This window comes from Tachysurus vachellii, chromosome 10, assembly GCF_030014155.1.
Source record: "Tachysurus vachellii isolate PV-2020 chromosome 10, HZAU_Pvac_v1, whole genome shotgun sequence".
NCBI classification, from domain to species: Eukaryota; Metazoa; Chordata; class Actinopteri; order Siluriformes; family Bagridae; genus Tachysurus; species Tachysurus vachellii.
The window spans coordinates 1,407,534-1,420,000 of NC_083469.1; the positions used below are offsets into that span (position 1 = coordinate 1,407,534).

The window sequence follows — 12,467 nt, forward strand, 5'->3', positions numbered from 1 at the left end:
CACATTAAGCTCATGTTGTCCAACCAAAGCACAAATAACTCAAGAAAAAGAACAGAACCGTAACAACTGTAAGTGTTTATGTAAGTGTGAACCAGTGTTACAACATTACAGCTGACTGTGTGTGTGTGTGTGTGTGTGTGTGTGTGTGTGTGTGTGTGTGAAGCTTAGGAATGAGATGAAATGAGATTTTAGTCCATTGTAGACTTCAGCACCATGAAGCTTGGCTCCTTCCCCTTTGTGTGTATAGAGTGTGTTATTATTGTTGTCGTCTTTCCGAAACGCCCTTTTACGATCTACTGCTAATAAAATCCCATTTACAAAAGCTGAGTTGTTCCCACGGACGCCACTAACTCTATATTTAATTTAGATTAAATACCGACAGTGTGTGTGCTCTGTGGTAAAGAAGGCTACGTGGTGTCGGGTCAGTTCAGTTCAACGACATGAGAAAGTGTCGGATAGTTCGTCTCTTTCTCAGAGTTCTCACTACAGAGAGCTTAACTGTAGGTGTGAGAAATTCCTTCAGTCCACTTAAAATCGTTCACTCGCCTTTTCATGCAAGTGTAAAGGAAATACACAAACCTGGATGTAAGCTGATCCTTTTCAGCAGCTCACTAACACTCATGATCCTGTTTTACTTTCCATTACATTGTACTTTTATTTATTTAGCAAAGGTTCTAATCCAGAGTCTTGTGAAAAACAAGAAGGCTTTATTTACCACATACACATTACAGCAGGGTAAAATACTTTTCCTGTCAGGGACGGGGGATGAAACAGGATTTAATAACTTAAAACACGAAACATGGACACAGACTAGAGACACGACAATGACAGACAACAACAGGACAACATCAGAGGATTCGCGCTGCCGTAGGCAATGTGGCACGGTTAAATACACGTGACAATCAACACATAAGGAACAGGTGTGCAGAGGTGGGCAGGAAGAGACAAGGTGCACGTGGCCAAAGTCCTGGTGAGTCCTGACATTTCCTCATATTCCAGCTTAGGAAGTTGTGGTCAGAGCAGATTGTAGACCAGGATACACTGTTTGAACCCTGGTGCTATCGAGGGTTAAGGGTCTTGCTCAAGGGTTGAACAGTGGCAACTTGCCGATGGTAGGACTTGAACCCCAATCCTCGACTCTCACACCAGTTACCTTCATGTCCTCATTTAACACATCCATATATCTCCTCTTTGTCCTTCCTCTTGTCCTCTTACCTGCAGCTCCATCTCCAACATCCTTCTACCAATATAACCATCTCCGTCCTCTGTACAAGTCCAAACCGTCTCAATCTAGTGTCTCTGTCCTTGTCCCCAAAACAGCCAACCTGAGCTGTTCCTCTGATGTCCTCATTCCTAATCCTGTCCATCCTCGTCACTCCTGAAGAGAACCTCAACATCCTCATCTCTGCTACCTCCATCTCTGCCTCATGTCTTTTCCTCACTGCTACAGTCTCTAACACATACAGAGGAGCTGCTCTCACTACCGTCTTCTACACCTTTCCTTTCATTCTGTCACACACAACTCTCCTGACACATTTCTCCACCCACTCCAACCTACACTCGCCTCTTCACCTCTTGTCCACACTCCCCGTCACACTGGATGGTTGACTCCTCCACCTTCTTGACCAATCTAGAAAGAAACTCCCACTGCTGTCTCTCCTAGACACGTCCACACCTCCACAGGTATGTCATCTGGACCAACATCCTTTCCAACAGAGCACAAGGGAATAGTAAAAACAGACTAGCCTGGTGCTGCAGCAGGTAGCATTCAGGTTTTGCATGTTCTCTGCCACGTTCTTCGGTTTCCTTCCACCTCCAAAAACAGGCTCTTTCCTTCCACCTCATGGAATACTCTTTCCACCACTGGGGAGCCACAACACTAAAGCCTAGAGATTTTGCACTATGATCATGTTTAGACCTTAGGGAACGACACACTGGTGATCAGCTGGCTAATGTGATGTCAGTGGAGTGACATGTTGAGCCCATCATCTAAAATCACAGCACAGCTTTACGGTGATATTGTAACATGATATATCTAGGACTTCAATTGTTATTACACACTCTGAAAGCTTACATCCATGTAGCTGTAGTAGACATAATACTGTCTGGTCAGAGCTGCTGAGACGTTACTACTCAACATAAAGTCTCTAACACAGAAGCCTAATGTAAAAGCAGTAGCTCCAAAAGAAGTGCTAGCTGAAGTGTTTCATGAAGATGAAGGTCTTCACTTGAAGATATCCAGTGACTCAGCTGTTCGGACCTCTAGGGGAAGTTCATCCCACCACCTCGGTGCCAGAACAGAAAAGAGTCTTATTGTATACTTCCCTCTTACCCTGAGAGATGGTGGGACCAGTGGAGCAGTGCTGTAGATCTGAGGGTACGAGGTGCAGTGTGAGGAGTGATGAGGGCTTTGAGGTTTATATCTGATGTGTTCAGCTACAGGAGCCAGTGGAGGAACACAGTAGTGTGGTGGTGTGGAGAACTTAGGCAGGTTGAAGACAAGTCACACAGCTGCATTATGGATCATTTACAGAGGATGAATTGTGTTCATATGTAGACCTGATAGAGAGAGCTGCAGTAGTCCAGTGTTGACATGACAAGAGACTGAACACGTACCTGAGCAGCGATTATTGTTTTCCAACATTGTAATATTTGCAATACTTTATATTTTAGTAATATAGTTAATCGGTTACTTTGGGAATAGTGATGACATTTTCTACACTCTGAGTAAGTGTTAAAGTGTCAGTACCCAAATAATCCACCAGAGGGCGGCGGACTTACAGGCTGCAAACACTATGGTGAGAACTGAAGTGCACTAAAGCCCCGTTCACACTGCAGGTAAAAGTGGCCCAAATCTGATTTTTTTTGGGGTCATGTGACCAGGTCAGACTTCTTCAGGAGTAGTGTGAACACTCAAATCTGGCCCAGATCTGATTTTTTCAAATCAGATTCAGACCACTTCCATATGTGGTCCTGAATCAGACCCAAATCTGATTTTTTCCAATGTGGCTGCTGACACAGAACTCGTGATTTCTTTTTTAAGCTTCCATTGTTACTTTCTGTCTTAGTATCTAAAAACATTATATCATTTCTTAATCACACAATGGTTACATAAATTCATATAAAAAGTAAATGAAACTTATAACAATTCTATAGTCTTCTTTCTGCAAGATGATGGGTCTTGATCCAACTGTCTAGGTACAGTGTCTGTTCCTCTTTGGGTTGACTCAGGTTCCTTCTATTGTAGGTCCTTTTCTTCACAGTTTTAATCAGATATATTCAATTTCTTTATGTCATATAACAATCTACCCATTTCTTTTAGTTTATTTTCCACAGCTTCCTTTTTCCTTGCTCTCTGTCTTTCTTGTCTTTGGTTTCGTTTCTGTCTTTTTGCTGCATTAATTTCACTCTGTTTCTTTATCGTCAAATAAGGATAACCAGGTGGACGTTGTATGGTAGTTACATGTGATATGGCAGTTACTTCACTCCTAACATTTCTATTCACAACTTGCAGACTTCAGGATAGTAGGAGGAGCTTGTAGACCACACGTTTGCAGAGGAGCTTGTAGACCACACGTTTGCAGAGGAGCTTGTAGACCACACGTTTGCAGGAGAAGGAGCTTGTAGACTTGCAGACTTCAGGATACTAGAACCTTTTAGGCGTCAGAATGCAAGTTTAATGTTTAAAATCTCCAAATGGTAGGAGAAGCAGCTTGTGGATTCACAAGCTGAAGGATACACCTTCTAGAATTTAGATTAATATTAGCAGGATCTTGTAAACTTAGGAATGGCAGGAGGAGGAGCTTGTAGACCACACGTTTGTAGGAGAAGGAGCTTGTAGACCACACGTTTGTAGGAGAAGGAGCTTGTAGACCACACGTTTGTAGAAGGAGCTTGTAGACCACACGTTTTAGGAGAAGGAGCTTGTAGACCACACGTTTGTAGGAGAAGGAGCTTGTAGACCACACGTTTGTAGGAGAATGAGCTTGTAGACCATACGTTTGCAGGAGAAGGAGCTTGTAGACCACACATTTGCAGGAGAAGGAGCTTGTAGACCACACGTTTTTAGGAGAAGGAGCTTGTAGACCACACATTTGTAGGAGAAGGAGCTTGTAGACCACACATTTGTAGGAGAAGGAGCTTGTAGACCACATGTTTGTAGGAGAAGGAGCTTGTAGACCACACGTTTGTAGGAGAAGGAGCTTGTAGACCACACGTTTGCAGGAGAAGGAGCTTGTAGACCACATGTTTGTAGGAGAAGGAGCTTGTAGACCACACATTTGCAGGAGAAGGAGCTTGTAGACCACACGTTTGCAGATGTGAGCGTGTAGAACTCAAAATGGGGCCATTAGGGTTTTGTAGACCTCAGAGAGTGAGGACTAAAAGTTCTTAGTCCTCAAGATCTCAGAAGAGGGAGCTTGTAGAACTTGTAGGTTTTTTTAAACGTGTATCTGATTGTCATTCTAAAGTCATATGGCGTGTGAGTGATGGATGCGCTCTGATTGGTCAGAAAAGTTAAAAGGGGCGTGGTCATCCGGTAAAACACCGACTAACACGCTCCTCTTCTTCTGTTCGCTCAACAGTGTGTGCGCACGTGAGTGTGTGTGATGGAGTCGCTCGTGCTCAGCTCCGTGCTGCTGTGTCTAAGCTCTGTAGTTCTTGTTTGTCCGGTGAACGCGCGGATCGGTAAGCGCGCGCTGATCGGTGCATGTCCCGCGCGTTGTGACAAGTCTCGCTGTCCTGCGCTGCCCGCGCGATGCGCCACGGAGCTCGCGCTCGACGCGTGCGGCTGCTGCGCGGTGTGCGCATCCGGCGAGGGCGAGGCGTGTGCGTTAACCGGGGGCGCGAGGCGGCTCGGCGATCCGGTGTGCGCGCGCGGTCTCCGGTGCGTCGAGTCATCATCATCACTACCACCATCTTCTATAACCTCATCATCATCCTTACCAGTCGTGATCCGGCGAAGAACGCGAACAGCATTGTGTGTTTGCGCGAGCGAGGAGCCGGTGTGCGGTAGTGACGGAGTCTCGTACCGGAGCGCGTGCGAACTGAAACGGGCCAGTGAGCGCGCGCAGGAGCTACAACAGTCCCCAGTGCTGCTTGTGCACAAAGGAGCGTGCGGAGAAGGTGAGATGCGGTGTGTGTGTGTGTGTGTGTGTGTGTGTGTGTGTGTAAAATGCTGATGAGGCACATATTTCTCTTGCTTTTTTCTGCCAGTATGTCTTTATCATTCCTTATGTTTTATTGAGTTCACTTTCTTTCTCTTTATGTCATCTTCTGTCACTGTGTGTGTGTGTGTGTGTGAGTGTGTGTGTGTGTGTGTGTGTGAGAGAGAGAGAGAGAGAGAGAGAGCAAGGATGAGAGACAGGAAATAAAGCAACAGAAAGAGAGACAGGAAATCAGGGAGACAGGAGGAAACCGATATTGTAAAATACGGACAGACAGACAGGGAGAGAAAGACAGCAAAGGTGGAAGTCGTGGCCTAATGGTTAGAGAGTTTGACTCCTAAACCTAAGGTTGTGGGTTCGAGTCTCGGGCCGGCCACGACAGAGGTGCCCTTGAGCAAGGCACCGAACCCCCCCAACTGCTCCCCGGGCGCCGCAGCATAAATGGCTGCCCACTGCTCCGGGTGTGTGTTCACGGTGTGTGTGTGTTCACTGCTGTGTGTGTGTGTGTGTGTGCATTTTAGATGGGTTAAATGCAGAGAACAAATTCTGAGTATGGGTCACCGTACTTAGCCGTATGTCACGTCACTTTGACAGACAGGGAGAAAGAGGTACAGGTACATGACAAAAACACACGCTGACAGACAGACAAGTAGAGTGAGACAGACAAGTAGATACAGAAATGGGGAGTTTGACAGACAGACAGGGAGAGAGACAAATAGACATGATGAGAGACAGGTGATTAGATGGAGAGAGAGAGAGAGAGAGAGAGAGAGATAATAAGATAATGAGTTTAACATTAAACCTTTATTAAACAGTCTAAAGTATTTTTACGTCTCTGTTTAATGGAGAAAATCTGAAATGAAGTTCCTTGTCTCTAAGTTCTTTTGCAACAGCAATGTTCCACGTTCTGCATTTTTTCCACCACAAAAGAGCAGGTTCTGAAACAGAAACATGGTGATGTCATGGGTTTGGAGTTATGTTTTAAAACCACCATTAAAATAAAATTAGATCGCTTAAAAAAAATGTAAACATTGTTGATACTGAATCACCGAATGGTTCTGCAAAGAGTCTTTTCATGTGTTTCGTCTACAACCCAATCTCTGACAGAACAAACACTCTGGGTTCTACATGGAACACGTTTATTAGCTTTCTGATGATTTCTCTGATTTTTCTACTTGGAAACATCTCTGATAGTGAAACACTGTTGTAGGGATGTAGAGTTACTTACATACAACAGAATGTTACCTCAAAGATGTTTCCAAGAAGTTCTAGTAAAGTTCTACGTAGAACCCTTTTTTGTCCACATGGTTGTCCTTTCCGGGAGAATTTGTAACCAAAAACCAAGTGTTTCCCTTTAAGGTATAGCTCTAAGTACAAGAAAAGCTCTTTATAAAGAACGCTTTACTGACTGTGGATGGTGGCTACTCTAACATCGGATGTAACAATTCAGCCACATTGGAGGGTTCTTCTTGTCGTTGTTCTTGTTCTTTGTCATCTTCATGTAAAGGTTCTCTGGAGAACCGAATCAGAAAATCAGAACCAGAGTTCCAGGATTTGGTGATTATAGATGTACGTTATATAGAACTTCAAATCCATATTTACTCTCAGTCTCAGGTAACTCAGGATCTCTGTCTGATCTCTCTCTCTCTCTCTCTCTCTCTTTCATCACCATCTGTCTTTCATTCATCTGTTTATTCTCTCAGTCTAAACCAAACCCTTCACAGTTCATTTCATTTCACTGCACACTTTCCTCTGGCTGCTGCGCACTTTTTCCACCTGTGATCCTCTGTAATTAGGCAGCATCAGTGAGAAACTACAGATCAGCACATGCACACACACACACACACACACACACACACGCAGACACACACACACACACACACACACACTATGGTGTAAACAAGGTGACAGGCTGAGAGTGAGGAATGTTTATGAGCAGCGATAATCAACAGTGCGGTTTGTTTCAGACTGAATGACACGTGCACCTCACTTTCTGAAAATTAGCGTAAATTACAGAGCAGGAGAGAGAGAAGATTTCCAGACACGCCTGAGTGAGCAGACGGCAGAAAAGTGTGTGTGTGTGTGTGTGTGTGTGTGTGTGTGTGTGTGTGTGTGTGTGTGTGTGTGTGTGTGTGTATGAAATAGAGGGTAGAGAGAGAGACAGAGACAGGGCAGCAGAGGAACACGGAGATATAGGCAGATAAAGGGAAAATCAGGGAATCACTCCTACACTCCTTTACACACTGCCCTATACACTCCTACACTCCTTTACACACTGCCCTATACACTCCTACACTCCTTTACACACTGCCCTATACACTCCTACACTCCTTTACACACTGCCCTATACACTCCTACACTCCTTTACACACTGCCCTATACACTCCTACACTCCTTTACACACTGCCCTATACACTCCTACACTCCTTTACACACTGCCCTATACACTCCTACACTCCTTTACACACTGCCCTATACACTCCTACACTCCTTTACACACTGCCTTATACACTCCTACACTCCTTTACACACTGCCCTATACACTCCTACACTCCCTTTACAGTCCTCTATACACTCCTAAACTCCCTTATACACTCCCATATACACTCCTACACTCCCTTATACACTCCTACACTCCCCTATACACTCCCTTATACACTCCTAAACTCCCTTACACACTCCCTTATACACTCCTACACTCCCCTATACACTCCCTTATACACTCCTACACTCCCCTATACACTCCCTTATACACTCCTACACTCCCTTATACACTCCCTTATACACTCCTAAACTCTCCTATACACTCCCTTATACACTCCTAAACTCCCTTATACACTCCCGTATACACTCTTACACTCCCTTATACACTCCCTTATACACTATTACACTCCCTTATACACTCCCTTATACACTCCTACACTCTCCTATACACTCCTACACTCCCCTATACACTCCCTTATACACTCCTACACTCCACTATACACTCCCTTATACACTCCTACACTCTCCTATACACTCCTACACTCCCTTATACACTCCGACACTCCCTTATACACTCCTACACTCCACTATACACTCCCTTATACACTCCGACACTCCCTTATACACTCCCTTATACACTCCGACACTCCCTTATACACTCCCTTATACACTCCTACACTCTCCTATACACTCCCTTATACACTCCTACACTCTCCTATACACTCCTACACTCCCCTATACACTCCCTTATACACTCCGACACTCCCTTATACACTCCTACACTCCACTATACACTCCCTTATACACTCCCTTATACACTCCTACACTCTCCTATACACTCCCTTATACACTCCGACACTCCCTTATACACTCCTACACTCTCCTATACACTCCCTTATACACTCCTACACTCTCCTATACACTCCCTTATACACTCCTACACTCTCCTATACACTCCCTTATACACTCCTACACTCTCCTATACACTCCCTTATACACTCCTACACTCCCCTATACACTCCCCTATACACTCCCCTATACACTCCCCTATACACTCCCCTATACACTCCCTTATACACTCCTACACCCCCTTATACACTCCCCTATACACTCCTACACTCCCCTATACACTCCCTTATACACTCCTACACTCTCCTATACACTCCCTTATACACTCCTACACTCCCCTATACACTCCCTTATACACTCCTACACCCCTATACACTCCCTTGTACACTCCTACACCCCTATACACTCCCTTGTACACTCCTACACTCCCCTATACACTCATACACTCCCCTATACACTCCCTTATACACTCCTACACTCTCCTACACACTCCCTTATACACTCCTACACTCCCCTATACACTCCCCTGTACACTCCCTTATACACTCCTACACTCTCCTATACACTCCCTTATACACTTCCGTATACACTCCTACACTCCCCTATACACTCCCTTATACACTCCTACACTCCCCTATACACCCCCTATACACTCCTACACTCTCCTATACACTCCCTTATACACTCCTACACCCCTATACACTCCCTTATACACTCCTACACTCCCCTATACACCCCCCATACACTTCCTTATACACTCCTACACTCCCTTATACACTCCTACACTCCCTTATACACTCCTACACTCTCCTATACACGTTACCCTATACACTCCATGTTTCACTCTATACACTTTATACACTTCTACTCTCCATTACACACTCCCGTATACATTCCTACACTACTTTTACACACTCTCACACCCCAACATACTTCTGCACGTCCTTACACACTTGTGATATGCACCATTTAGTAGTTAGGGGAAATGCTATATTGTAACACAGTGACAAACTACTTTAGCCAAAACACTCACTTAAAGACTTATAAATGTTTTGATTCCTTTTTGTTTGCTTTATTTAACTGTTCTCTTTTTAGATTTTTTTTCTACTAAACTGTAAATGAAGCCTTTCTGAGATGGACATAAATAAAGAGAAATGAAATGACCAGCCTGACGTTTTTTCCTCTTCACATGATGCCATTGTAATTTTCAGGGACTTGACATTTGTGTGTGTGTGTGTGTGTGTGTGTGTGTGTGTGTGTGTGTGTGTGTGTGTTTCTCTACTGTAGTTCAGGAAAAGCCAACCAGTCTGAGATATAAATACAACTTCATCGCTGACGTGGTGGAGAAAATCGCACCTGCTGTCGTTCATATTGAACTCTACCGCAAGTAAGTGTGTGTGTGTGTGTGTGTGTGTGTGTGTGTGTGTATGTTTTACACATTGTTGTCATCCATTAAAACCATGTGGAGTTATTCTTTAAACACAGTAATTAACTGTGAAAGAAGGCAGAAAATCTCATTTAGACATAAACGTGTGGCGTCTCTGTCTCAATGAAATCATATTTGTAGGTGGATTTTCATCCCACTGTAATTCTGATGACTCATCATCTCCTTTCTTCTCATTTCCATAACTGCACTTATCTCAGCATGTTTGGAAGACATCTTGTCATAGATTGCATCTTAACTTAACCTTAACTATAAATAAATCCAAGCAAAACTGAGCTGATCTACATATACAGTATATATATATATTTGTGGATGCAGCCCCACCTTAGACCTCATCATCTTGTGGTCTCCTTGGAGAACTGTTGAATCACACCAAGTGACCTCTGACTCAGTCTTGGTGTAGACATATTTCTAAACTGACATCTCTGCAGAATTCTTTTTCACAACAAGATAATCTGGTCATTTCATCTTGTCATCCGGAGATGGGTCTTCTGAGCTATACTGTACGTTTCCTGAAGGAGATCCAGAATTCAGCTGAATTACTCGTTTTCATCTTTTCCATGTTCTCATACATAAAATTGTTACATTCCCTTCAAGTGGCTTCCTGTCACGACGCTGCTGCTCGTCTTCAAAGCCAAAAACCGACCCATAACTTCCTGAAGACTGAATTATCAAACCTGGTTCTGCACTTTTTCTGCCCTTAAGCCACAAGTTTAAGTACTTGACTGACCAGAGAACCAAAGTCTCAGCATTAACGTCTCCCTGAAATTAATCCCTTAATAGAAGTTTGATACTTGAACTTTGAAACTTTTTTTCTGAACGTTACGTCCGAATGCCTCAGTAGAGATCGCTATTGGGTAGAAGGGACCAACGGCCTAAAACGTTTCCATACACAGTAGCACAGTACATCTCAGAAGCATTGACTATCAGATATGGTCCAAGGGGTTCAGAAGGGTTTGCTACCGAGTAGGATCCAAAGGTCCAGAAGAGATCCATAATATAGTAAAAATGACCAGAACTGTTCATTAAGTTCATCAAGTCATGGCTGAAGGTCCAATAGAGTGCGCTAGCATTTACATTTACGTCAATTACCAGACACTCGATTTCAGAGCGATAATTTAAGAACACATCTTTATTCTACTTCACTACACGTGGAACTAAAATGTTACCTGTCTAAAGTCCCTGTTGTGGGGAAAGTACAGTACTTAACCAAGTGTTTGGTAAAGAGATAAAACTCGATAAAATCTTATTTGAAGAAAGCCACAGACTCAGCTGTTAAGACAGAAGTTCATTCCACCACCTGAGTGTCAGGACAGACAACAGTCTTGATACATGTCTTCCATGTAGGGCCCAAAGCTCCCAGAAGTTAAAGGTCTAAAGGTCTTCTAAGGAGGCTTCAATGGAACAACAATGGAATTTGAGATTCTACAGGATTCTGCAAACGTTTTCTTCTTCACAACCCCAGAAAAATATTCAGAATTTTTTGGACTGCTTCTACACGTTCCACTCATTCTCAGACTTCACTGCTTCCATGCTGGCCTCCAGTCTAACTCACTTATAGATCCTGAAGTTCTCTCATGACAGGGGGTCACGGTGGCTTAGTGGTTAGCACATTCGCCTCACACCTCCAGGGTCGGGGTTCGATTCGATGGAGTTTGCATGTTCTTCCCGTGTCTCGGGGGTTTCCTCCGGGTACTCCGGTTTCCTCCCCCGGTCCAAAGACATGCATGGTAGGTTGATTGGCATCTCTGGAAAATTGTCCGTGGTGTGTGATTGTGTGAGTGAATGAGAGTGTGTGTGTGTGTGTGTGCCCTGTGATGGGTTGGCACTCCGTCCAGGGTGTATCCTGCCTTGATGCCCGATGACGCCTGAGATAGACACAGGCTCCCCGTGACCCGAGGTAGTTCAGATAAGCGGTAGAAGATGAATGAATGAAAGTTCTCTCATGTCACTGAGGTCAGTGCACTGACTTCCTGTAGCAACAAAGAATCCAATTCCAACTAAGCTGGGCGATACGGCTGAAAACTGTATCACGATATCAGTGTTACATATCGGTCGATATCGATAATTATTGATATTTTTTATGACCCATTTAAAATAAGGACCAGGAGAAAAATCTATTACATTTAAACCTTTTTATTTTAAACTTAACCTTCCTCTGATCGTAATCCCCTCAGTTATTAAGACAGAAATGTCAACAAGCAGGAAAACTCACATAATTATAATGTAAACATGAGTCTAAAGTCACAATGAACACTTAACTGTTATCTCTTAACATTTAAGGTGCGAAATGAAAGAAAATGTAAGAAATGCTTAATAAAGTGTAATAAAATAGTGCAAAGTGTTAAATATAAACATAGAGAAACCTGAGAATTTAGTGCAAGTTTAGTGCTAGGAAGTTCACTAGCTGTTCACCTTCTGGTGAATAAAGTGTTTTAAAATGTGTGCAGTGTTTTGTGAACATAAATAAAACTGAGGTAGACTGAGATACATCTGTAATATAAAACACAAACCTGATACACTAC

At 43.6% G+C, this 12,467-nt stretch overlaps 1 protein-coding gene across 1 annotated transcript in view; it reads left to right on the top strand.

Moving 5' to 3' along the window:
- Positions 1-4,599: 4,599 nt before the first annotated feature.
- LOC132852842 (serine protease HTRA1A-like) overlaps positions 4,600-12,467 on the top strand; it is a 17,864-nt gene continuing 9,996 nt past the window's right edge. Inside the window, exons 1-2 of the mRNA XM_060880310.1 lie at positions 4,600-5,124; positions 9,786-9,885. Of these exons, the coding sequence (XP_060736293.1) occupies positions 4,608-5,124; positions 9,786-9,885 (617 nt within the window). The 5' untranslated portion in view covers positions 4,600-4,607. The remainder of the gene's footprint in view (positions 5,125-9,785; positions 9,886-12,467) is intronic.